We start from the raw sequence: 25,723 nt of genomic DNA, 5'->3' as shown, positions 1-25,723 counted from the left end.
TATTTTTGTAGAATTGACATTCCAGCATCTGCCGTAACCGGATTCTGACAGGGCCTCTAGCTGGCTGAGGGATGAATTAACCAGGACAACTGGAGAATTCAACCACCCTTCTCCCAATGATACGAAGGGTGTTTTAATACTGACTTGGGAGGTTTGACACACAAAACAGCTGTGTGCAAAGTGCAGCATTCCCTCAAAATTGCACTGAGAGCGTCAGACAAGAGTAACCTCCAGATTGGGCTAAAACTAAGAAGTGGTGATCATGACCAAGGCTCGTAAAATCCCACCCCAGGCCAGCGGAGAATACCGTTCTGTGAGCCGTGGTCTGGGCGCGGTGGTAAAATGCCAGCACACAGGTTTGAAAAGCTAGAGTTCGACATTAAAGGAAGTCACTCAGGAGCAATTAGGTTACACCAATAATACTGAAACTGTATTAAGTGCCCACACAAAAACAGAAAATGCTGGGAAATCTCAGCAGGTCTGGTAGCATCCGTGGAGACAGAATAGAGCCAACATTTCAAGCTGGATGACCCTTTGTTAGAGCTGTATTAAGTGCCCAGTTGTTCAAATTTGTAAATTTGAACATTATATCTATGCATGCATGTGAAGTTTTAAAGTTTAAAGAGTATTTATTAGTGTCACAAGTAGGCTTACATTAACACTGCAATGAAGTTACTGTGAAAATTGTCACACTCCAGCACCTGTTCGGGTACACTGACGGAGAATTTAGCACGGCCAACGCACCTAACCAGCACGTCGTTCGGGCTGTGGGAGGAAACCGGAGGAAACCCACGCAGGGAGAAGGTGCAGACCCCACACAGACAGTGACTCGAAGCCGAGAATTGAACCTGGATCCCTGGTGCTGTGAGACAGCAGTGCTAACCACTGTGCCATTGAAATAGGCTTCATGCAGTGCAATTTTGTTGAAATGTAACTGAACCCCATTTGATTAGTAACCAACCTTTGACCACCATCTTTGGGCAAGTTCATTTGCTCACGATATGTATGAATACACCGCTGTAGTGCTAATGTCACTATACTAGTAATCCGGAGACTAAGCCTCATGCTCAGGGGGACACTGGTCCAATTGTGTAAAAAAAAATCCAGTTTGCCAACACCTTTTACCAAAGGAAGTTGCCATCCTTACCCAGTCTGCCCTATTTGTGACTCCAGACCTAGTCAATGTGGTTGACTCTCAGCCACGACAGAACAAGAGCAATTAAATGCAGTCCTAGCCAGTGACATCCATGGCCCTTGAAGAAAATGTTGTTGGGGAAATGGCAAGGCAACTCATAGAATCCTACAATATAGGAGGCCATTCAGCCCATTGAGTCTGTCCCAACCACAATCCCACCCAAGCCCTATCCCCATAATCCCATGCATTCACCCTAACTAGTTCCCCTGATACTAAGGGGCAATTTATCACGGCCAATCCACCTAACCCGTACATCTTTGGACCGTGGGCGGAAACCGGAGCACCTGGAGTTTTTAAGTTTATTTACTAGAGTCACAAGTAAGGCTTACGTTAACACTGCAATTAAGTTACTGTGAAATCCCCGAGTCACCACACTCCAGCACCTGTTAGGGTACACTGAGGGAGAACTTAGCGTGGCCAATGCACCTAACCAGCACATCTCTGGACTGAAGGAGGAAACCAGAGCATCAGTTGGAAACCCACGCAGACACAGGGAGAATGTGCAAACTGCACAGTGACCCAAGCTGGGAATTGAAACCAGGTCTCTGGTACTGCAAGGCAGCAGTGCTAACCACTGTAACACCATGCCAGCCTAGGAAACCCATACAGACACAGGGAGAATGTACAAACTCCACACAGACAGTGACCCAAGCCAGGAATCAAAGCTGGGTCCCCGGCGCTGTGAGGCAGCAGTGCTAACCACTGTACCAGCCACAAACTATTTTGAGTGGGGCTGAACTTACTCCTCGGGGAAGGAGTAGCTAATCTATTTTTTTTTCAATTCATTGGGCATTGCTGGCTGGCTAGCACTTATTGCCCAACCCCAGTTGCCTGAGGACAGATAAAAGTCAATGTATCCTCCCACATTGTTGTGGCTCTGGAGTCACACGTAGGCCAGACCAGGCAGGGACAGCAGATTTCCTTCCCTAAATAGTGAATCAGATGGGTTTTTCCTGACAATGGATTATCATTGATGCTAATTCACAATTTTATTTAATTCAAATTCCACTATCTGCCACATTGGTTAGCACTGCTGCTTTACAGCTCCAGAGTTTGGCTCCTGGCTTGGGTCACTGTGTATTTGCATATTCTCCCCATGTTGGCAGAGTTTCCTCCCACAGTCCAAAGATATGCAGTGGATTAGCAATGCTAAATTGCCCCTTAATGTCAGGGGGAAACTATAGAATCCTTTCTTTAAGGTTAGTCACAAGTAATGCTTGTGTTAACATGGCAAAGAAGTTACTGTGAATTTCCCCTAGTCATCACACTCCAGCACCTGTTTGGGTACAGTGAGGGAGAATTTAGCACAGCCTATGCACCAAGATATGCTTCTTTAAGCTTGTGGGAAGGAACTGGAACACTCAGAGGAAACCCACACAGACACAGGGAGAATGTGTCAATCCCACACAGTGACAAGCCAGGAATTGAACCCAGGTCCCTGGCACTGAGAGTCAGCAGCATTAACCACTGTACAATGCAGTGGTTAATGGTTATTTGGCCCATTGAGCCAGCACTGGCAACAATCCCATCCAGGCCCCTATTCCCATAGCCCTACATATTTACCCAACTAAGCCCCTGGCAGTTGGGGTGGGGGGTCAATTTAGCATAGCCAAATCAAATCCATTCAGCACATTTTTTTGGACTATGGCAGGAAACTTATGCAAATCCAGGGAGAATTTGTGAAAGCCACAGAGACTGGGAATCAAAATGCAGTCCCATAGAGGCAGCAATGCTAACCACTGTACCAACTAGCCAAGATAACCACATGGCTTATGTGGATAGGGTCTGGGTTAGTTTGTGGTCAGTGCAGACTTGGTCAGCTAAATGGCCTCCTGTATACTGTAGGATTCTATGAATCCAGGCCTCCACAATATTAGCTGTGTATTAAATATTGCAGTGATAATACTGGACCAGCAACCCTTTATAGTTCTATAGCAGGTCCAGCTGCAGACAGCCAGCATAGGTATGTCAGTGGCTAATTTTTGATAATGTTTGCACCCTCTAATGCATGGAGTATTACAACATGCACCACCTAATACTGACATCTATAGCTCAAATGAAAACTAGTTATACTCATGTGTCAGTGGTGCATGGGGGAAATTAGGCTGGAATGAGAGATTAAAGGATTCTGCCCCAGAGTTCTGGCAAGTAACTGCAATGTTTCTACAAGAAAACAGACATTAACACTTGAACAACTTTTATTTTCTTAAACCAGTTGTGCCAATTTGATAGGAAAAAATGTTCATTTCATAACATGATCTTAACCTTTCCATTTATAAAACTTACAAATCAAGTTAATACCAAAAAACTGACTCAAGTTCAAAAATGGTAGACAAACAACAGCATCAATAGAGAAAGTGGTGGAAATATAGGCACTGGTTGTTCTGTTGGTGGGTGTTTAGCTGCTCTCGTCCAGAGTGTGCTTGTCAAACAGATATTCCGCCATGCCATTCTGGGGAGCTCCCAAACGGACCAGGTTGGTGATGAAGTCACCAAGTTTCTTAATGGCTTCAACCTGTTCGTTCAAGTAGTGAGATTCCAGAAAGTCACACATCTAGAGCAAGAATTTAAAAAATGGTTAATATTGATCATTAAAAAATTTCTATAGTGCAAGAGGCCATTTTCCCTCAAACCTGCACCAACTCCAGTTGGAATCCTACCCAGGAAATATCCCTGGTAACTGACATTTTACTCTGGAAAAAAGCAACTTGTGGCCAACCTAACCTGCACATCTTCAGATGCTATGGGGCAATGCAGCATGGCTAATCCATCTAACCTATATACCTTTTACTGGGAGAAAACCCAGACATGTCAGAACATGCAAGCTACAGTTAATCAGGGCCAGAATTGGATTCCAGGTCCCTGGTACTGGGAGACACTGACCACTGCTCCATTAAATCCTTATTGTTTAGCTTGTACAATATTTAATCAGTCTTTGGCCATCATAAACTAACATCAGTTTGGTTTATCCTGAAGGTTAGGTAGTCAAGAGTAAAAGTAAAGTTTTAGTCAAAAGCTTACATTAACCCACAATGAAGTTAGTATGAAAATTCCCTAGGTACCAGAGTATGGTGACTATTCGGGTCCACTATGGGAGAATTAACATGAATTCAGTGCCAGGGACTCAGGTCAGTGTGTGGAGTTTGCACATCTTGTGTCTGAGAGTGTTTCCTCCCAGTCTCTGAAGATGTGCAGGTTGGGTTGAGTGGCCATGCTAAATTGACCCTAGTAATCAGGAGATTAGCAGGGTGAATGTGTGGAGTTACAGGAATAGGGCTTGAGTGGGATTGTGATCAGTGTCTTTTAGGTCAAAAGAAATAGACAAACTCAAATTAAATTGGGACAAAGTAAAAAGAGGCAGCTCCCCAGGAAGGAAGGGGAACAGCCCAGACCAAAGTACAAGGAAACTTAAGATACAAATCAAAATGTCATTGTTGGGGTCTATAAACACCTCAGCTCCTGCTGTACCCAGCAGGCACAGATGAGACCCAATGGGCTGAATGGCCTTCTGTACTGTAGGAATTCTGATTCCATGACCAATGCACTTAACTAGTACATCTTACATACTGTGATGAAACCTAAGCACTTGGTGGAAACCCACACAGACACTGGGAGAACATGCAAACTCCACAGATAGCAACCCAAGCTGTGAATTGAATCCAGGTCTCTGGAGCTGAGGGGGTAGTAGTGCTAACTACCATGTGAACAGAGTGACTGACATAGCATCATACAAGATGAAGAAGCTATTTACCTCATCCAGTCCACACCAACCACAATCCTAACCAGGCCCTGTCCCCCTATATATTTATCTTGCTCATCTGCCTGATGCAGAAGGGTAATCAACCGGCACATCTTTGTACTGTGGGAGGAAACCCACAGACATAGAATGTGCAAAATCCAGAATTGAACCCAGGTCACTGGCACTGGGAGGCAGTGCCAACCACTGCCACCAGTTAAGCAACAAATCACTTGCAAGATATGAAAAAAGATTCATGATTCATAGACTATTCCATCCATCTTCCCACAGGAAAATTCTTGCTTTCAGATGGTAGTTCTTTTCATGTACCCAAGAACTCAGATTAACTTGGGACAAATTAAGAGGGGCAGCCCCCCAAAAAGGAAGGGGGATAGCCCAGAAACCAAAGGAAACTCAAAACATTAAATCAATGTGATTGTAAGGGTCTACGACACACACACCAGCCCCCAGCTGCACTTTGCTTTCAGATGGTAAGTCTAATAAACAGTATGCTCTCAATATTCTACAATCCAAAGTTATTAATACTTGTTAGATAAGTCTGCAGTCCACACAGCCTTAACGGAAGGAGTCTTGGAGAGAGTTTAAAAGCAGGAGAAAACTGGCCGTGGGTAGAACAAAGAGGCTGCTGATACATACGTGTGCATCGCCCTTGTCAGAAGCCAGTTTGTGCAGATCCAGGAGGGATTGGTTCACGGTCTTCTCCAGATGAAGGGCGCATCTCATGGCTTCAAGACCATTACTCCACTCATCCCGGTCTGGTTTCTAGAAGACAGACAAAAAAAAGTGATTAGATCACAAATTGAGAGAGACAGAATATGAGAGAGAGAGAGAAAGGCAGCCCTCTTGTACTAACCGACACATCCTGCAGGATAACACGGCCCCCACGCTGGTTTTGGAATTTCATCAGCTTTTCTGCATGCTCCCTCTCCTCGTGTGATTGGTCTTTGAAAAACTTGGCAAAGTTCTTCAGGGCGACATCATCTCTGTCGAAGAAGGCATACTGAGAATGGAAAGGAGAAAAAGAGTTAAAGTAGAACTGAAAAAAATTTTACAAATTCCCCCAAATATCACTGAGATTCTATGAAATTCGAATCTGCTACAAATTAAACTATTGGAGATGTTTACCAGCTTAGATCAGGGGTTTTTTTTAAAGCTTGAAGTGGGGCCACTCCCTTCTAATCACAAAGCGAAGACGGGGTCTGGGTGAAGAAGTCTTTGTCTGAAAGATAAGGGGATTTCCTCAAGATCTGACCACCCCCCTCCTTTTCTCCCACTCACAGATGGAATTTAGCATCTAGTGTCCCCCACTATTCAGATTTCTCTCCCTCCCCAAGAACAATTGTAACCTTACCATGGAAATGTAGACATAGGAAGCGTACAGCTCCATGTTGATCTGGCGATTAATCGCTGCCTCGCATTCCTGGTGGTAGTTCTGGCGAATTTGACAAGCCATTCTTGTTCCCAAAATCAGCAAGTTGTCGAAACAAGTGTTAAATTTTTTTTCCTCCAAAAAAACTTGAAAGTAGGAAGCCGATGGGTTCTATTCCGTTCAAACACTGTTGAAGCAAGAATACTACCCAGATTCTGAGCCGATCGCACACCAACCCTTCTTATATCTTGAACAAGTCACCGCCTCCAGCCTTGGTCCGCCCTTCACAGATGAGTCAGCACAAACTGGTTAACCCCTACAATGCTGTGCTAGCAAATAAACCTGTTGGACTTTAACCTGGTGGTGTTGCGAGACTTCTCGGGGAGCTGCCCCTTTGTCCTGGTTTAACTTGAGTTTTTTAAATTTGGTTTGACCTTAAAAGAGGCCAACATCTGCGAGTAAAACACTTTCTTCTCTCCCCCCTTCCCATTTCTTTTCTCATTCTGAGGGGGAACCTGCAGCAACTGAAGGGAAAGGGAGTGAATCCAGTGACGGTGCAGACTCTGGAAAGGTTGACCCAGGTCTCTCTCTTGAAGACATTGACATCCTTCACTCCCTGTGTGGGAAGGGACTCACTCTGCTCTGCGGAGACGCCAGCGGCTTCAGACTGCTCTGTTGCCTTAATAAACTTTTTTTTGTGTGAGACTTCTTACTCCAGTCCAATGCCGGCATCTCCACATCAGGGTTTCACAATACCAGGTTAAAGGCCAACAGGTTTATTTGGTAGCAAGTGCTTTCGGAGTGCTGCTCCTTCATCAGGTGAGTGCAGGATTTGTTTCACAAGGCATATGTAGGCAAAGACACAATTGTTTTTATTTAAAAAATATACTTTATTCATAAAAAAACTCTCAAATAAACCATTGCAAAACGACAGATGCAAAAATTACAAACAGTGCAAAAAAGAATTGTTTTCCCAGTACAATACTGTGCTTATTTACACATTACACTTCATTACTTTATACTATATACATGTTTCAGATTTTGCTGTGTGCTGCTTACAAGATAATCTGTAAACCCCAAACGACTTGCCTGGGTTTGCAAAATCTCACTAACTGTCCCAGTTTGAGGTCTTTCAGGTCGTTCTTTTGGGTGCACCGAACCAAGCAAACAAACTTAAATTACATTCGGACAAAGAAAAAGGGGGCAGCTCCCCAAAAGGAGGGGGAACGGCCTGAACAGAAACAAAAAGTACAAAGGAAACTTAAGACATGTCAAATCAAAACGTGATTGTCGGGGTCTATAACGCACCTCAGCCCCTGCGGTGCCCAACAGGCACAGAAGGCGTTGACTGCGCCTGCGGACACCGCAACCTGGTGTTGTGAGACTTCTCACTGTGCCCACCCCAGTCCAATGTCAGCGTCTCTGCATCAATGTTGGGCTTCTAATTCCACCACTTAACCCAATGGGTGGGAGAAGCTACGCTCCAGCTATGACTGTAACACTACATTCTAAAAGTTAAAACATTTATTTATTAGTGTCACAAGTAAGGCTTACATTAACACTGCAATGAAGTCACTGTGAAATTCCCCTAGTTGCCACACTCTCGGGTCAATGCACCTGACCAGCAAGTCTTTCAGACCATGGGAGAAACCCACACTAACACAGGGAGACTGCACTCTCTCTTTTCCTTCTCTATGTACAGTATGCTTTGTCTGTATCACACGTCAGAAACAGTACTGCATATGAATACATGTGACGATAATAAATCAAATTAAATTAGTTTATTTACAGTTTACTCTTATTATCTGTGCCTTTCTAAAGGAGGCAATTGATTTGTAGCCAGCTAGTTTTATTGGCAATTATTGGTGGCACAGCGGCACTTTTACAGATGCCCCATAGAGGAGTAAAAGTTTTAAAGTTAACTTATTAGTGTCACAAGTAAGCTTACATTCACACTGCAATAAAGTTAATGAAGATCCTCTAGTTACCACACTCCGGTGCCTATTCAGGTACACTGAGGGAGAATTTTAGCATGGCCAATTCACTTAATCTGCAATCTTCGGACTGTGGGAGGAAACTGGAGCACCCAGAGGAAACCCACGCAGATATGGGGAGAATGTGCAAACTCCACACAGACAGTGACCCAAGCCAGGAATCGAACCCGGGTCCCTGGCACTGTGAGGCAGCAGTGCTAACCACTGTGCTGCCTCTGTATATCACTTGTGGTGTACAAATGCATTTTACATCCATATTGTAGTCTGGCTCTGGATAGTGATGGTTGAGGTTCCATCTTTCTTTCCATTGAATAGCTGATCTCTCCCATCTCTGTGTAACCATAATATGAACCAACCTTCCATGGAGATCGAGTCATGGTGTGGGTCTCGGACCCAGAACTTGCTGTCCACCTGTGTTACCATCCCTTTACTGTCACTGAGTCAAAATCCTGGAACACGCTAACAGTACTGTGGATGTGCCTACACCACATGGATAGCAAAGGTTCAAGGAGACAGCTCACCCCCCACTGCTCCACAGGGACTGCCTATTAAATGACTTGTTAACCACAGAAATACTTTCCACCATCTACAGAAGTCAAACAATAACTGAATTACGAAGTAAAATGACAAAATTTAAGAATAGTCTAATGTTATACCCCATGGACAAAATGAAGAAACTCTAATTCCTCCGGGTAGTCCAGTTTCCTCCCACAGTCTAAAGACATGCAGGTTAGGTGAATTGGCCATGCTAAATTGCCCCTTAGTATCCAAAGATGGGCAGGTTAGATGGATTGGTCATGTTAAATTGCCCATTAGTGTCCAAAGATATCTAGATTAGGTGGATTGGCCATGCTAAATTGTCCCTTAGTGTCCAAAGATGTGCAGGTTAGGTGGATTGGCCATGCTAAATTGCCCCTTAGTGTCCAAAATTGGGCAGATTAGGTGGATTGGCCATGCTAAGTTGTCCCTTAAGGTCCAAAGATGTGCGGGTTAGGTGGATTGTCCTTTAATGTAAACCTACTTGTGAATATTAATAAATGAACTTTTCAGTAGGCTGCAACATTGAAATCGAGCTTGTTCACTGACCCGTGAATAAGATTAAATACATTGAATCCACACTGAATATTTCATAACGGGTTATAGAAAATGCTGAATCGTTTATATATTAAGAGAAACTTTCCTCAACTTCACATGGTAAAAACAATAGAAATATTGATGCTTTGGACACAGAGGGAGCGTGCAGCTCTCACAGTCAAAGTTGTGAGCAATCCGCTCGGTAGGAAAAAAGCTACTTGGACGGGAATCAGCGGAATGTGGCAGCCCTGCCCCTCGGTCAATGGTCAACAAAGTGTCTCTTGGAGGCCGCACTCAGGGCCCAGATTAGTCACAATGGGGCCCTCCAACCTACAGATTGCCCAGCGCTGGTCTAGACTGATCTTTCAGTGTCATGCTGAGTAAGAGAGATTATTAAAAATGTGTCAGGTTTTTTTTCAAATGAGTCAGGACTCACAGTTTCAGTTCAGAGAAAAAGAAACTGCTGCTTCTATCTTATAAGGGGTTCTTATAAGAAAAATTTATTCTTGCAAGTTTACAGAACAAAGTATCAAGACGAAAAGTGATTAATCCACAAAATGGAAGCGCTTTTCCCCTTTAGAACGAGCAATAAAAAATTTACCACCTTTCTATATAATTGCACACAAACAGCGCAAGAGTTTGTCCTCCCCCCACCCCACCCCTCCTCCCCTGGGTCATACCAGGGTGCAGGTAAATAGGGGACAATGTTTAATTTGATTCAATTTGATTTGATTTACTATTGTCACCAGTATTACATCCAGTGAAAAGTATTGTTTCTTGCGCGCTATACAGACAAAGCATACCGTTCATAGAGAAGGAAACGAGAGGGTACAGATTGTAGTGTTACAGTCATAGCTGGGGTGTAGAGAAAGATCAGCTTAATATATAGTAGGTCCATTCAAAACTCTGATGGCAACAGGGAAGAATCTGTTCTTGACTCGGTTGGTACGTGACCTCAGACCTTTTCCCAATGGAAGAAGGTGAAAGAGAATATGGCTGGAATTTTACCAGCACACCTGCCCTAAGGTTCACAGAATGGCATTTTACATCAGCCTCAGGTGGGATCTTATGAACCTCAGGCAGGCGAGACAGTAAGATTCCAGCATGTGTCCGAGGTGCGTGGGGTCCTTAATTATGCTGGCTGCTTTTCCCAAGGCAGCGGGAAGTGTAGACAGAGTCAATGGATGGGAGGTTGGTTTGTGTGATGGACTGGGCTGCCGTCACAGTGCTTTGTAGTTTCTTGTAGTCTTGGGCAGAACAGGAGCCCATACCAAGCTGTGATGCATCTGTTAAAATGTTTTTTTTAAAAGTTTACTTATTGGTATTACAAGTAGGCTTACATTAACACTGCAATGAAGTTACTGTGAAAACCCTCTAGTCGTCACCCTTTGACGCCTGTTTGGGTACACTGAGGGAGAACTTAGCACGGCCAATCCACCTAGCCCACATGTCTTTGGACTGTGGGAGGAAACCGGAGCAGCCAGAGGAGAAACTGGTCCATTTTCTTTAGTGGACTAAATGACCCCCATGGTCCAATTGGAAGAGGTGGCAGGGGTTTTCAGCCCAGTTCCTGGCCAAATATCTACGCCTGAGTGAACATCACAAAAAACGGGGTAACAGGTCATTGTTGTTCGTGGCAGCTTGCTGTGTACAAATTTGCTGTGGCATTTCTTACGTTGCAGCTGTAATCACATGTTGGGACATCCTGTGGTTGTGAAAGATCCTTCCTAAATGTAAATCTTTTCTTTCCTATCGGCAATTTGAAATTGGAAACTTGGGATGTGAAAGACCACTGAGGGGTGGTGACAAAAAGAGTGAGGAAATCTCTCACTTTAGAGGCAAAGATTTATCCTTTGCGCACCTTCAGGACAGGCTAATAATCGAATCATAGAGTCCTACTGTGCCATTCGGCCCATCGAGTCTGCACTGTCAACAATCCTACCCAAGCCCTACCCCCATGACCCCATGCATTTACCCTAGCTCGTTCCCCTGACATGAAGGGGCAATTTAGCATGGCCAATCCACCTAACCTGCACATCTTTGGGCACTAAGGGGCAATTTAGCATGGTTAATCCACTTAACCTGCACATCTTTGGACACTAAGGGGCAATTTAGCATGGCCAATCCACCTAACCTGCACATCTTTGGATACTAAGGGGCAATTTAACATGGTTAATCCACCTAACCGGCACATCTTTGGGTACTAAGGGGCAATTTAGCATGGCCAATGCACCTAACCTACACATCTTTGGATACTAAGAGGCAATTTAACATGGCCAATCCACCTATTCTTCACATCTTTGGACACTAAGGGGCAATTTAGCATGGTTAATCCACCTAACCTGCACATCGTTGGGCACTAAGGGTCAATTTAGCAAGGCCAATGCACCTAACCTTCACATCTTTGGACACTAATAGTCAATTTAGCATGACCAATGCACCTAAACTGCACATCGTTGGGCACTAAGGGTCAATTTAGCATGACCAATGCACCTAACCTTCACATCTTTGGACACTAAGGGGCAATTTAGCATGGCCAATTCCCCCTAACCTGCACATCTTTGGACCACGTTAATGAGGTTGCTCATCATGTTGTTGCTCGAGAGGCTTTGATTTATTTACTGTGTTTGCCTATAAAACAACAGAACGCACTTTCAAAAATAACTTGTACTGCGTGAGATAGCAGAAGGATGCAAAAGGCACCAAATGTTCTTTCTTTAAAGATCTGGTGATATTCGAGCTAAGTGAAAGTGTCAGCAGCAAATATAAATGTTCAGGGTACAAAGCTGATTAGTGGGTTATAAATATTTACAGTGGACATGGTATGTGACTGCAAGCACGTTTAACACACACCAGGACATATAACGCAACAGAGTATTTTATGAAGTCTATCATTATTAAGAGAGCAATATAAATGATATCAGCTACTGAAGGTCTTGCTGCCTCCCTCCCACCCATTGAGAAATAAAGGCCTGTCAGCAGGCCTTGGTGGCGATATTCCTATTGGGAGTCATAAGATCATGAGTTGCCGCTTTACATGAGGTCATGAGGACATATCTAAGCACATTCACTGGTATAGCATAGAGGGAATGCTGTAGTGTCAGAGGTGCCGTTGTTTGGCCGAAATGTCAATCCCAAAATCCCGTCTGCACATTCAGGGTGTAAAAGATCTCTGTGACACTAAGAAGAGGAAGAACTCTAAGAGGGTCCTGGTCAACATTCATCCCTCAATCCACATCACCTGAAACAGATTAACTGGCTACTTGTTCTCCTTTCAAATGAGTTGTTCAACTGAGGCCCATTATTTCACAATAAATTGGAGGTGCAGAAGGGAAGGGCGCACAGTGGTTAGCACAGCGCCAGGGACCCGGGTTCAATCCCAGCCTTGGGTCACTGTCAGTGCAGAGTCTGCACGTTCTCCCCATGTTTCCATGGGTTTTCCTCCAGGTGCTCCAGTTTCCTCCCATAGTCCAAAGACGTGCAGGTTAGGATGATTGGCCGTGCTAAATTGCACCTTGGTGTTGGGGGGTTTTAGCAAGGCACATACATGAGGTTACCAGGATAGGGCCTGGGTAGGAGTGTTGTTGATGCAGTCTCAATGGGCTGAATGGCTTCCATCTGTGCTGTAGAGATTGTATTCTGTTTTATTCTAGCTTCTAATCAGACTCACTACTATTTATCACCACACAACATATAATAACCGGCACTGCGGCACAGTGGTTAGCACTGCTGCCTCACAGCACTGGGGACCTGGGTTCAATCCTAGCCTTGGGTCACTGACTGTGCGAAGTCTGCATGTTCTCCCCATGTCTCTGTGGGTTTCCTCCGGTTTCCTCCCACAGTACAAAGATGTGCGGGTTAGATCGATTGGCCAGGGTAAATTGCCCCTTAGTGTCAGAGGGATGAGTTGGGTAAATAAATGGGGTTACGGAGATAGGGTCTGGGTGGGATTTTTGTCAGTGCAGTCTCACTGGGCCAAATGGCCTCCTTCTGTTTGTGCAGGTATTCGAATAATATGCCAAGTCATTGGATCTTCTCACTTGAGTTAAACAAAATACTTTCTAAATATCCCTCGGTGATTCCAAGCACCTTGTTCCAACATGCCCTCAAAGACATCAAGCACTTTATACAGAACGTGGGTATTGAGTATTTATAATAGGTACAGTACTGATTGTACTCAACGAATCCCTGTTCGCAAAACTCAGCACATCACGTCTAGCATTAGATGTGAGTCCCTGATTGGACAGCACTCACGGAACAATCCTGAGTGTGTTAATAATTACACTGACACCCGATTTAAGTTTAGCTGTCAACCTGGGGCAGCACGGTGGAACAGTGATTGGCACTGCTATCTCACAGCATCAGGGACCTGGATTCGATTCCCAGCTTGGACCACTGTGTGTGCGGAGTCTGCACATTCTCCTCGTGTCTGCGTGGGTTTCTTCCGGATGCTCCGGTTTCCTCCCACAATCCAAAGACATGCTGGTTAGGCAAATTGGCCATCTGAATTCCCCCTCAGTGTACTTGAACAGGTGCCGGAGTGTGGCAACTAGGGGATTTTCACAGTAACTTCATTGCAGCGTTAATGTAAGCTTACTTGTGACACTGATACATTTTGTGAGGCAGCTCACTCATGCTTGCTGGAAGCTACATGGCTTCAGAGCACCTGAGTGTGCCCCAGTCTCAGAGGGAGACCCCCTCACTCCCTCTACAGACATCGGGACCCCACCCCAGTGCCAATGGATGGCAGCATGTCCCTCCGTCCCCTCCCCCACATTGGTCACTGGCCTTGGGGTTCTCCCAAAGAGATCCTCTGCCTGACCCCTGACATGCCCCCCAACTCCCAGTCAGAATCCCTGATGTGATCCACCCCTGCATAACCTTTCCCCATCAAAGCTCCCCTTTCATAGCCTCCCTGTATAACTACCTCCCTCAGAGCCCTCTTGCATAGCCCCCCCCATCTTTGAGAGCCCTCTGCATCGCGAACCCCCCCCCCCGCCATAATGCCCCTGCATAGCCCCACCCTCCCCTAATAGGCCCTGCTGAGGCCCTACCCACTTGGCACTGCCACGGTACAATGTTGGTGCCCAACTGCCACTGCCAGAGCTGTCTGGTGTTCACTGCCGGGCACTGCCGGTGTGCCAGGTGGGCACTGCCAGGCGGACAGTGGGGGGGGGAGCTTCAATGGCCTAAGAGCCTCCCCAGTGTGACCATCACACCAGGTGATTCTCACTGTTACTGCACTGTGCTGGTGAATTCCATGTGCTGGGGGAGGGGGGGTGGTGTGGTGGTGTGGGGGTCGTAGAACGGGCTGCATACTTAAATTGTACTTCAAATATGTTAATCGGACTTGCACCATCAGGAAGGGTCTGGGAGAATCTCAAACTGTGGATGTGAAGCAGGTTTTTTTGGCTGCGTGATATTCTCTGGAATCGATGGTGTGGCGAGGTCGGAGAATTGCCCCCTCGCCCCACACCCCCATATCTTTTCCCCGTTGGGTCCCTGACTCACTGAGCCTTTCCTGCATTTCCTGCTCTTGTTTCAGATTTTCAGCGCCTGCAGTGTTTTGGTTTATGTTCTCCCTCGTCCTGCGTGTGTTAAGCACAAGGTCCTGGGATGCTGCTCGAACCCATGACTTTCTTTTGGCTGAATCATGCTGACGTTCCTTCCCTTTTGTCGGTGCTGACCGACCTGTCATCGGTTGACGTCGTTCTTCCTGTGTTCCCAGTCTAACCTCGGTGAGAAAGGCCAGACGCTTGGGGGGAGTTTTACTGGCACGTCTGCCCAAGGTTCGTGAGATCCCGTCCGAGGTCGACGGAGAATGCCGGAATCGGGGCGTACGTGCCGGTAAAATTCCGACCAGCGAGCCTCTGTTCGGGAGCCTGACCTGTCTGTGGGATCTTGCTGTGCTTACAGTTGTCTACCAAACTTGCCTTCAACATAACAGTGAGAATAGGCCAAAAAAAAACCTGAAGAACTTTGGAATATCTCGAGAATGCAACAGTTGATTTAATTTGATTTATTATTGTCACACGTCCAAAGATGTGCGGGTTAGGTGGATTGGCCATGCTAAATTGCCCCTTAGTGTCAGGGGGATTAGTAGGGTAAATATGTGGGGTTATTGGGAAAAGGGCTGGTGGGACTGTGGTCGGTGCAGACTGAATGGGCTGAATGGCCTCCTTCTGCACTGTAGGATTCTATGATTCTGTGTATTGAGATACAGTGAAAAGTATTGTTTCTTGCGCGCTATACAAAGCATACTGTTCGTACAGTACGTAGGGGAGAAGGAAAGGGGAGAGTGCAGAATATAGCATTACAGTCATAGCTAGGGTGTAAAGAAAGACCAACTTAATTCAAGGTAGGTCCATTCAAAAGTTTGTTGGGAGCAGGGAAGAAGCTGTTCTTTAGTCAGTTGGCACATGTCCTCCGACTTTTTCCCAATGGAAGAAGGTGGAAGAGAGTATGTCCGGGGTCCTTGATTACGCTGGCTACTTTTCTAAGGCAGCAGGAAGTGTGGACAGTGTCAATAGATGGGAGCCTAGTTGGTATGATGAGATGCTATATAAATGCAATTTCTTTTTTAGATACTTTTTATTCATTCATGGGACATGGGCGTCGCTGGTTGGCCCGCATTTATTACCCATCCCTAGTTGGAGGACAGTTGAGAGTCAACCACAATGCTGTGGCTCTGGATGTTATGATGGGGAGATGCTGGCGCTGGACTTGGGTAAACACAGTAAGAAGTCTCACAACACCAGGTTAACGTCCAACCTTAGACTTTAACCTGGTGTTGTGAGACTTGTTGCTCTGGGTGTTGCCAGATTCGAGGGACTGAGTTTTAGGGAGAGATTGAACAGGCTAGGACTTTTTACTTTGGAGCGTAGGAGACTGAGCGGTGATCTTATAGAGCTGCATAAGATCATGAGAGGCATGGATAGGGTGAATGCACTCAGTCTTTTTCCCAAGGCTGGGGAATCGAGAACTAGAGGGCACAGGTTTAAGTCAAGAGGGGAAAGAATTAATGGGAACCTGAGGAGCAACATTTTTACACAGAGGGTGGTACGTGTGTGGAATGAGTTACGGGAGGACATTGTTGAGGCAGAGATATTGACAACATTTAAAAGGCTTTTGGGCAGATACATGGATAGGAAAGGTTTAGAGAGATATGGGCCAAATGGGGTTAGCTTAGATGGGCAATTTGGGCCGAAGGGCCTGTCTCCGTGCCATAGATTCTATGGAGTCGTACGTAGGCCAGACCAGGTAAGGATGGCAGATTTCCTTCCCTAAAGGACAGCAGTGAACCAAATGGGTTTTTATAACAATCAGTCATCAGTAGATTCTTAATTTCAGATATTTTTTAATTGAATTCAAATTCCACCATCTGCCGTGGCGGGATTCGAACCCGGGTCCCCCAGGACATTAGCTGAGTTTCTGGATTAATAGTCTAGCGATAATACCACTAGGCCATCACCTCCCCGATGACTTATTAGTGGCTGTACTCGTAGCTGCCTGAGCCCTAAGTTCTGGGATTCCTTCCTCTAAGCAGTTCTCTTCCTCTTTAAAATCCCCAGTGAACCGACCTCTGTGACTAAGATCACAACGTGGCTCCACTTTGCTAGTCCCGCAAGCCACCGTTAAAGGTGCTACATAAATGCAGGTCGTGGTTGTTCCTCTCTACTGCCTGTGCACCGCAGGTGACAGAAAGATGTCATGTGAAGACATGTGTGAGTCATATCGTTCCACCGAAAGAGAATGGTTCCCTTTTACCTGATGCACGCTGCACACGTATGGGGTGGGGTGGGGGGGGGGGGCGCAGGGGGGGGGGAATGGACAGTCACATGCCAGAGTACGGTAACAAAATGTGACTCAGGGCTACCTTGTAGGGAGATGTTAAGAAAAGTAACCAGACCTTTTGTTAAGGAGATGTGCTTTACATAGAAACTAGAAGCAGGAGGAGGCCATTTGGCCCTTTGAGCCTGCTCCATCATTCATTTTGATCATGGCTGATCCCCGCATTCCCCACCATATCCCCCGATCCCTTTAGCCCCAGGAGCTATATCTAATTTCTCCCTGAAATCACACAACGTTTTGGCCTCGACTACTTTCTGTGGGAGTGAATTCCACACATTCACCACCCTCTGGGTGAAGAAATTTCTCCTCACCTCAGACCTAAAAGGTTTACCCCTTATCCTCAAACTATGTCCCCTAGTTCTGGACTTCCCCCACCATCAGGAACATTCTTTCTGAATCCACTCTGTCTAACCCTGTTTGAATTTTGTAAGTTTCTATGCAATCCCCCTCTCACTCTTCTAAACTCCAGTGAATATAATCCTAACCAACTTTGTCTCTCCTCATATGACAGATCTGCCATCCCAATATACAAGCACACCCACGCATACATACACACATACATACACACAAAACAAGCAGATATACACACAAATACAAATACACACACACACACACACACAGGTATACACTCACACAAATATACACTAAGACACACACGCACAACACACAAATACACACACATACACACGTCCACACACAAACACAACACATAAAAACACATGCATTCGCACACACATACACACAGATACAAAACACACAAATGCACACACATGTTCACACAAACACACATGCACATACATACACACAAATACATATATACACATACACATGTACACTCAAACACACACACATGTACACAAACACAACACGCAAATACGCATACAAACACACACACACACACACACGCACACATATACAAACATACAAGTTCACGTCTTCCTAATGTGTGGGTGCAAACTTGATGGACCACAGGGCCTCTTCTGCACTGCATGATTCTATGGTACACACAAACATGTACACATGACATGTACATGAATAAATGGGAGAAAATTAATCCCCTTCAGCTGACACACTGCACGCTTGTAGGATCTGACTCTGTGACAAAGCTGCCCCGTGGTGCTTGATATTAGGTAACTGTATTAACACAGTATTCTGCACAGTAGTAGAGACTGCACAGTCAGTGTTAACAGTTCCTGGCAGTGACTCATACCTGAAGTGATTTTAGACAGTCTGTCTGTCAGGCTTTGCAGTAACAGGAAGCTGTTGTGTAAGGGCGGGATATAACACTGCACCCTGCACTCTCTCATTTCCTTCTCTGTGAATGGTATGCTTTGTCTGTATAGGGCGCAAGAAACAATACTTTTCACTGTATGGTTAATACATGTGACAATAATAAATCAAAAATCAAATCAAATGGAACCTCTCCGACTGAGGGACAATTTGTACCAGCCCCAGTGGTATCATAAACATAAGATGAAAATGCCCAGGGATTGGAATCTGAAAAATTTGCAAAGTCACTGAAGTAATTGTGCTGACGGCTCCCCCAGAATTGCCAAATGGAGTGACATCTTCCCAGCATTTCAACAATGTAATGTTGTAAGCTCGAATGACGTGTTGTTCAGAGTGACTCAGCAATGTGAGGGAGCTAGATTAGCAAAATGGGAGATAAGTATCGGTAACACAGTGTCCCAGCTGGGAATGGGGAACAAGTGGGGAAGAGATCTGCCGCGTGACACACACTCATCCCGTGATCAGTGATCTCTCGAAATTGTTTTTCTGTCACGTTGCGAACTCCTCTGGGTACCTACTTTTACATCCAAGGGCAAGTTAAATGTTAAAAGCCATTGAACCCTCAGAGGTGCGTGAGCAGCTTGTTTGTATCGGGGCCTGGTACATTCCTGACTGCTCTGCGGTAACATATGCACAGACCCTACAGTCTACAGGGAGGCAGTGGTACCGTGGTGTTGACTGGGACTAGTAAGCAAAAGACCCAGGATAACGCTCGGGGGAGTGGGGGAATGTGGGTTCCCATGGTGGCACAGTAAAAAGTCTGACAACACCAGGTTTAAGTCCAACTGATTTATTTGATAGTAAACTCACTAGCTTTCGAGGTTACCCCCTTCGTCAGGTGAATGGACGGCATATCCACATCATGACTACCATCGATTCCCATGGTGGCACAGTGGTTCGCACTGCTCCAGGGACCTGGGTTTGATTCCCGGCTTGGGTCACTGTCTGTGCGAAGTCTGCATGTTCTCCCCATGTCTGTGTGGGTTTCCTCCGGGTGCTCCGGTTTCCTCCCACAGTCCGAAAGATGTGCTGGTTAGGTCCATTGACCCGAACGGGTGCCGGAGTGTGGCGACTAGGGGATTTTCACAGTAATTTAATTGCAGTGATAATGTAAACCTCTCTGTGACACGAATAGATAACCCTTAACGGTGGCACAGTGGTTAGCACTGCTGCCTGACAGTGCCAGGCACCCGGATTCATTTCTCAGCTTGGGTCACTGCCTGTGTGGAGTTTGCATGTTCTCCTCTGTCCATGGGGTTCCCTGCGGGTGCTCCAGTTTTCTCCCACAGTCCAAAAGACGTGTTGTTTAGGTATATTGTCCGTATTAAATTCTCCCTCAGTGTACCCAAACAGGCACCGGAGCATGGCGACTAGGGGATTTTCACAGTAACTTCTCTGCAGTGTTAATGTAAGCCTCTTTGTGACACTAATAAATAAACTTTAAACTATGGTAGATGGTGAAGTTTGAAGATTTGATTTATTATTGTCACCTGTATTAGTGTACAGTAAAACATTACTGTTTCTTGGTCGCTATACAGACAAAGCAATCCGCATATAGAAAAGAGAAGAAGAGAATGCAGAATATAGTGTTACAGTCATAGCTAGGGTGTAGAGAAAGATCAACTTAATATGAGGCAGGTCCATTCAAAACTGACAGCAGCAGGGAAGAAGCTGTTCTTGAGTTGGTTGGTACGTGACCTCAGACTTTTGTATCTTTTTCCCGACATAAGAAGGTGGAATGGTGACCATGAAACCATCGTCAATTGTTGTAAAAAAAACCCCATCTGATTCACTAGCATCCTTTAGGGAAGGAAATCTGCCATCTTTACCCTGTCTGGCCTACATGTGACTCCAGGTCAGGGGCAGTTAGCGATGGGCAGCAGGTGCTGTTGAACCCCCTGAAAAATAAATTTTATTTTAAAATAGTTTAAAAGTTTATTTCTTAGTCATAGAATCCCTACAGTACAGAATGAGGCCCTTCAGCCCATCAAGTCTGTACTGACCACAATCTCACCCATGCCCTATTTCCGTAACCTCACATATTTACCCTGCTAATCCCCCTGATACTGAGGGGCGATTTAGCATGGCCAATCCATCTAACCCCCACCCGAAGGAAACCCACGCAGACATGGGAAGAATGTGCAAACTGCACACAGTCACCCAAGGCAGGAATTGAACCCGGGGCCCTGGCGCTGTGAGACAGCAGTGCTAACCACTGTGCCACCGTGCCGACCCAAAATCACATGCAAGGCTTACATTAACACTGCAATGAAGTTATTGTGAAAATCCCTCAGTCGCCACACTCCGGCGCCTGTTCGGCTACACTGAGGGAGAATTTAGCACGACCGATGCACTCTAGCCAGCAGGTCTTTCAGAACGTGGGAGGAAACCGGAGCACCCAGAGGGGAACCCATGCAGAGACAGGGAGAATGTGCAGACCCCACACAGACAGTGACCCAGCTGGGAATTGAACCTGGGTCTCTGGTGCTGTGAGACAGCAGTGCTAACCACTGTGCCACCCATTTTAAATTTAATTTAACGAAAGGGATTTCATTGGCAGCCTAATGTTGGGAGCAGTTTCTGCTGCTGTTTGGAATGACGTTCCCAAACATTCGCGATAGTAACGCAACAAGAAACTAGATCCTTGATCTGTATTCTATTGGCGCGGTACGATAAGTACGTACCCGATAAACAGTTTGCGACAATAGCCAATTATGTTTGTCTTTTAAGTTGAACTTTGCGAAACATAATGAACAATTTAGATTGTTGAGGATGGATAAAGTTGGAATTAATGACCGGGAGTCAACAAAGGTGAAGGTTCAAAGGTGGCTTAATCTAATCAGTAAATTATTTTTGCACAATGACTAATGACAGGATTTCAATTGTTTTAGCAGCCAGAAAACCAAGTCAAAGTCTCAAGGTCACCAGCACATTAACCAACTCAGCACAAAGCCATGCCTGAGACACTTACTGGTTTAAACTTCAGAAAATGTGTATTTGCGGGTGTTCTTCCTTGCCTTATGTCTGTATGTGTCCATACATATGTTTCTATGTCCTGGTTTGTGTGTACATCCATAAACTTTAAAGTTTCAAGTTTATTTATTAGTCACAAGTAAGGAGTACATTAACACTGCAATGAAGTTACTGTGAACTGCCCCTAATCGCTACACTCCGGTGCCTGTTTGGGTCAATGCACCCGAACCAGCACATCCTTCAGATCCAATGTCTGGTTTGATTTGATTTATTATTGTCACATGAATTGGGATACAGTGAAAAGTATTGTTTCTTGCGCACTATACAGACAAAGCATACCATTCATAGAGAAGGAGAGAAGAGAGTACAGAATAAAATTTATTTATTAGTCCAGAGCAAGGCTTACATTAACGCTGCAATGAAGATACTGTGAAATTCCCCTAGTCGCCACACACCTGTTCGAGTAAATGTACCTAGCATGTCCTTAAGACTGTGGGAGGAAACCCATACAGACATGGGGAGAAAGTGCAAACTCCACACAGACAATGACCTAAGATGGGAATTGAACCTGGGTCCCTGGCGCTGCGAGGCAGCAGTGCTAACCACTGTGCCACCGTGCCACACCCTTGTTACAGTCATAGCTAGGGTGTAGAGAAAGATCAGCTTAATGTGAGGTAGGTCCATTCCAAAGTCTGATGGCAGCAGGGAAGAAGCTGTTCTTGAGTTGGTTGGTATGTGACGTCAGACTACAGTCTGTGTACATCAATATGCACTTGCGTGTCCATTCATTAATGTATCCTGGTATATTTGTATAAATGTATGGAGCATGCACATTATAAGTTTAGATATAAGTGCCAATTCATCCTTTACAAAGCCTTTACTCCCACAGTCTCACCGCAATACTTCACAGCTGAATGAATCATTCTGCATTAACATTACGAGAGCTGACACAGAGACACTGCAAAATCGAGCTGGAATGAGTTGTTATCTCCTTAACCACCCTGTACACATCTAGGAACTGACATAGGCACACATTTCATGATACGTTTGTGTTTAATTTGATTAGCTCTGCTGCCTCACAACTCCAGTGAGCGGGTTCAGTTCCAGCCTCGTGTGGAGTTTCTGCATTCTCCCCCCCTGTGTCTGCGTGGGTTCCTTTCGGGTGCTCCAGTTTCCTCCCCCAGCCCAAAGATGTACGGGTTAGGCAGATTGGCCATGATAAATTGGTCCTTAGTATCCAATGATGTGTAGGTTAGGTGGATTGGCCATGCTAAATTGGTCCTTAGTGTCCAATGATGTGCAGGTTAGGTGGATTGGCCATGCTAAATTGTCCCTTAGTGTCCAAAGATGCACAAGTTAGTTGGGTTGGTCATACTGAATTGTTCCTAATTGTCCAATGATGTGGAGGTTAGTTGGATTGGCCATGCTAAATTGCTCCTTAGTGTCCAATGATGTGTGGGCTATGGTAATTAGTCAGTAAATAGCGGGGTCACAGGGATAGGACCTGGGTAAGATGCTGTATTAAAGAATCAGTGCAGATTCAATGGGCTGAATGGCCTGCTTCTGCACTGTAGGAATTCTATGCAGAGCCTTTAATCTGGTGATTCCAGTGCAGCACGGTGCAAATGCAGCACTACCCTAGGTTCCGCCTTTCAAACACAAAGCTCCAAATAACCCGTCTACCCGACCCTGCCAGCACCAGCTGCCTCACACATCTGGCTGCGGTGCAGGTCACACGCTGGATTCATCAAGCGTCTCAGAACCCACTGAAGCAGAGAGGAAACAAATCATCCTCCCTCCCGAGAAACTGCTTAAGAAGAGGTATGCACAGTTCCAAGGAGGATTATGAGAGCTGGGAAATCATGTTGCAGCTATGTAAAAACATTGGTTAGACCACATCTGGAGTATTGTGTGCTGTTCTAGTCACCGCACTACCAGAAGGGTATGCAAGCTTTGGAGAGAGTGCAAAGAAGGTTCACCAGGATGTTAACCTGGCCTCGAGGGTGTTGGCCGTGAGGAGAGTTTGAATAAACTAGGATTGTTTTCACTGGAAAGACGGAGGCTGAGGGGAGACCTGGTCTACAAAACGATGAGAGGCAGAGACAGGGTGGAGCATCCGAGGCTTTTTCCAAGGGTTGAAGTATCAATTACAAGAGGGCACAGATTCAAGGTGAGAGGGGGGAGAGTTTCAGGGAGATGTGCGGGGGGAGGTTTTTCACACAGGGAGTGGCGGGGGCCTGGAACGCGCTGCCAGAGGAGGTGGTGGAAGCAGAAACATTAGCAACACTTAAGAGGCATTTGGATGGGTACAGGAATAGGGAGGCAGAAGAGGGATACGGACTGAGTAAGGGCAGAAGATTTATTTTTAGTTTAGTTGGGGCATCATGATCAGCACAGGCTAGGAGGGCCGAAGGGCCTGTTCCTAAGCTGAACTTTACTTTGTTCTTTGAGTGAATGAATTTCTGTAATTTGCAGCTTCTGAGATCTGTGCAGTAGAGTTCAGTTGTTCTCGGTACCCAGTGACTGGGCTGATCCAACTCTCTCATCTCCATTTGCCTGATGTGGTGATGTGTGTGTGGGGAACCATCCCAGGGGATGGGGGGGGTGGGGCGTGGGGTGGGTCATGGACATTTCTTTCATATTTTAACCTCTGCATGGGCAGCACGGTGGCACAGTGATTAGTACTGCTGCCTCACAGCGCCAGGGACCCGGGTTCGATTAGCAGCTTGGATCACTGTCAGTGTGGAGTCTGAACATTCTCCTCCATCTCACATGGTTTCCTCCAGGAGCTCCGGTTTCCTCCCACAGTCTGAAAGACGTGCTGGTTAGGTGTGTTGGCCATGCTAAATTCTCCCTCAGTGTGCCTGACTGTGGCGACTAGGGGATTTTCGCAGTAACTTCATTGCAGTGTTAATGTAAGCCTTACCTGTGACACTAATAAGTAAACTTTATCTTTAATGGTGGCACAGTGGTTAGCATTGCTGCCTCACAGTGCCAGGGACCCGGGTTCGATTCCCGGCTTGGGGTCACTGTCTGTGTGGAGCCTGCATGTTCTTCCCGTATCTGCGTGGGTTTCCTCCGGATTCTCCGGTTTCCCCCCACAGTCTGAAAGACGTGCGGGTTAGGGTGCATTGGCTGTGCTAAATTCTCCCTCAGTGCACCCAAACAGGCGCCAGAGTGTGGCGACGGGGGGATTTTCACAGTAACTTCATTGCAGTGTTAATGTAAGCCTAGCTGTGATGAATAAATAAATTATAAACTCATTCAGAAAGAAAAGCACGCTGATATACTGTCCGTGGGAGTGTGTAAAGTGTGCCACAAACTCCATTAGCTTCTATCTGAGTTGCTGGATTTGGTACAGTGTGTTATTTTATGACCCTTCTCTCTGCATGTTGTTTGGACTTGGCCAGTTCTGAGGTTCCGGATTGTCACAAAGTCCAATCCCGTTATCTCCCCCGTGCCCTGCGATCCTTGCTCCCTTCACCTTATCAGTTAATTACACAAGTCTCATTTTGTGAAGTCATCGAGCAGATACAAACTTTGCCCCGACAAATCCGCCCAGGTTTTTTTTTATATCTTGTGTTTTTTTTGCTCCAGTGAGTTAGGCCGCAGCAGACTCTAGGGTGGGTGGCGCATGTCAGGGTGAGTGTTGTTCACTGACCAATCCTAATCATAGAATCCCTACAATGCAGAAGGAGACCATGTGGCCCATCGAGCTTGCACTGACCACCCAGGCCCTATCCCGCTAATCCCAAGAATTTAAATTGCTAACCCCTTCAACATTAAGGGGCAATTTAGCATGGCCAACCAACCTAACTCGCACAACTTTGGACATTAAAAGGCAATTTAGCACGGCCAATCCATCTAACCTACATATCTTTGAACACTAAGGGGCAATTTAGCACGGCCAATCCATCTAACCTACATATCTTTGGACACTAAGGGGCAATTTAGCATGGCCAATCCACCTAAACCACACATCTTTGGACATTAAGGGCAATTTAGCATGGCCAATCCACCTAAACCACACATCTTTGGACATTAAGGGCAATTTAGCATGGCCAATCCACCTAACTTACACATCTTTGGACATTAAGAGGCAATTTAGCATGGCCAATCCATCTAACCTACATACCTTTGGACACTAAGGGGCAATTTAGCATGGCCAATCCCCCTAAACTGCACATCTTTGGACATTAAGGGCAATTTAGCATGGCTAA

General features: G+C 45.7%; 1 protein-coding gene across 1 annotated transcript; it reads right to left on the bottom strand.

The window, feature by feature from the left end:
* Positions 1 to 3,377: 3,377 nt before the first annotated feature.
* On the bottom strand, positions 3,378 to 6,552 carry LOC145361575 (ferritin heavy chain-like). Its single transcript, XM_080217413.1, has 4 exons — positions 6,304 to 6,552; positions 5,806 to 5,952; positions 5,589 to 5,714; positions 3,378 to 3,749 (listed from the first exon to the last, which is right to left on the bottom strand). The coding sequence occupies exons 1-4, from the start codon at positions 6,403 to 6,405 to the stop codon at positions 3,594 to 3,596; spliced, it is 531 nt and encodes a 176-aa protein (XP_080073539.1). The 5' UTR covers positions 6,406 to 6,552; the 3' UTR covers positions 3,378 to 3,593.
* Positions 6,553 to 25,723: the final 19,171 nt, after the last annotated feature.

Source organism: Carcharhinus amblyrhynchos, chromosome 35 (assembly GCF_965287045.1).
Source record: "Carcharhinus amblyrhynchos chromosome 35, sCarAmb.v2.hapA, whole genome shotgun sequence".
NCBI lineage: Eukaryota > Metazoa > Chordata > Chondrichthyes > Carcharhiniformes > Carcharhinidae > Carcharhinus > Carcharhinus amblyrhynchos.
The sequence above is the reverse complement of the archived record's forward strand: the minus strand, read 5'-3'. Positions and strand labels throughout refer to the sequence as shown.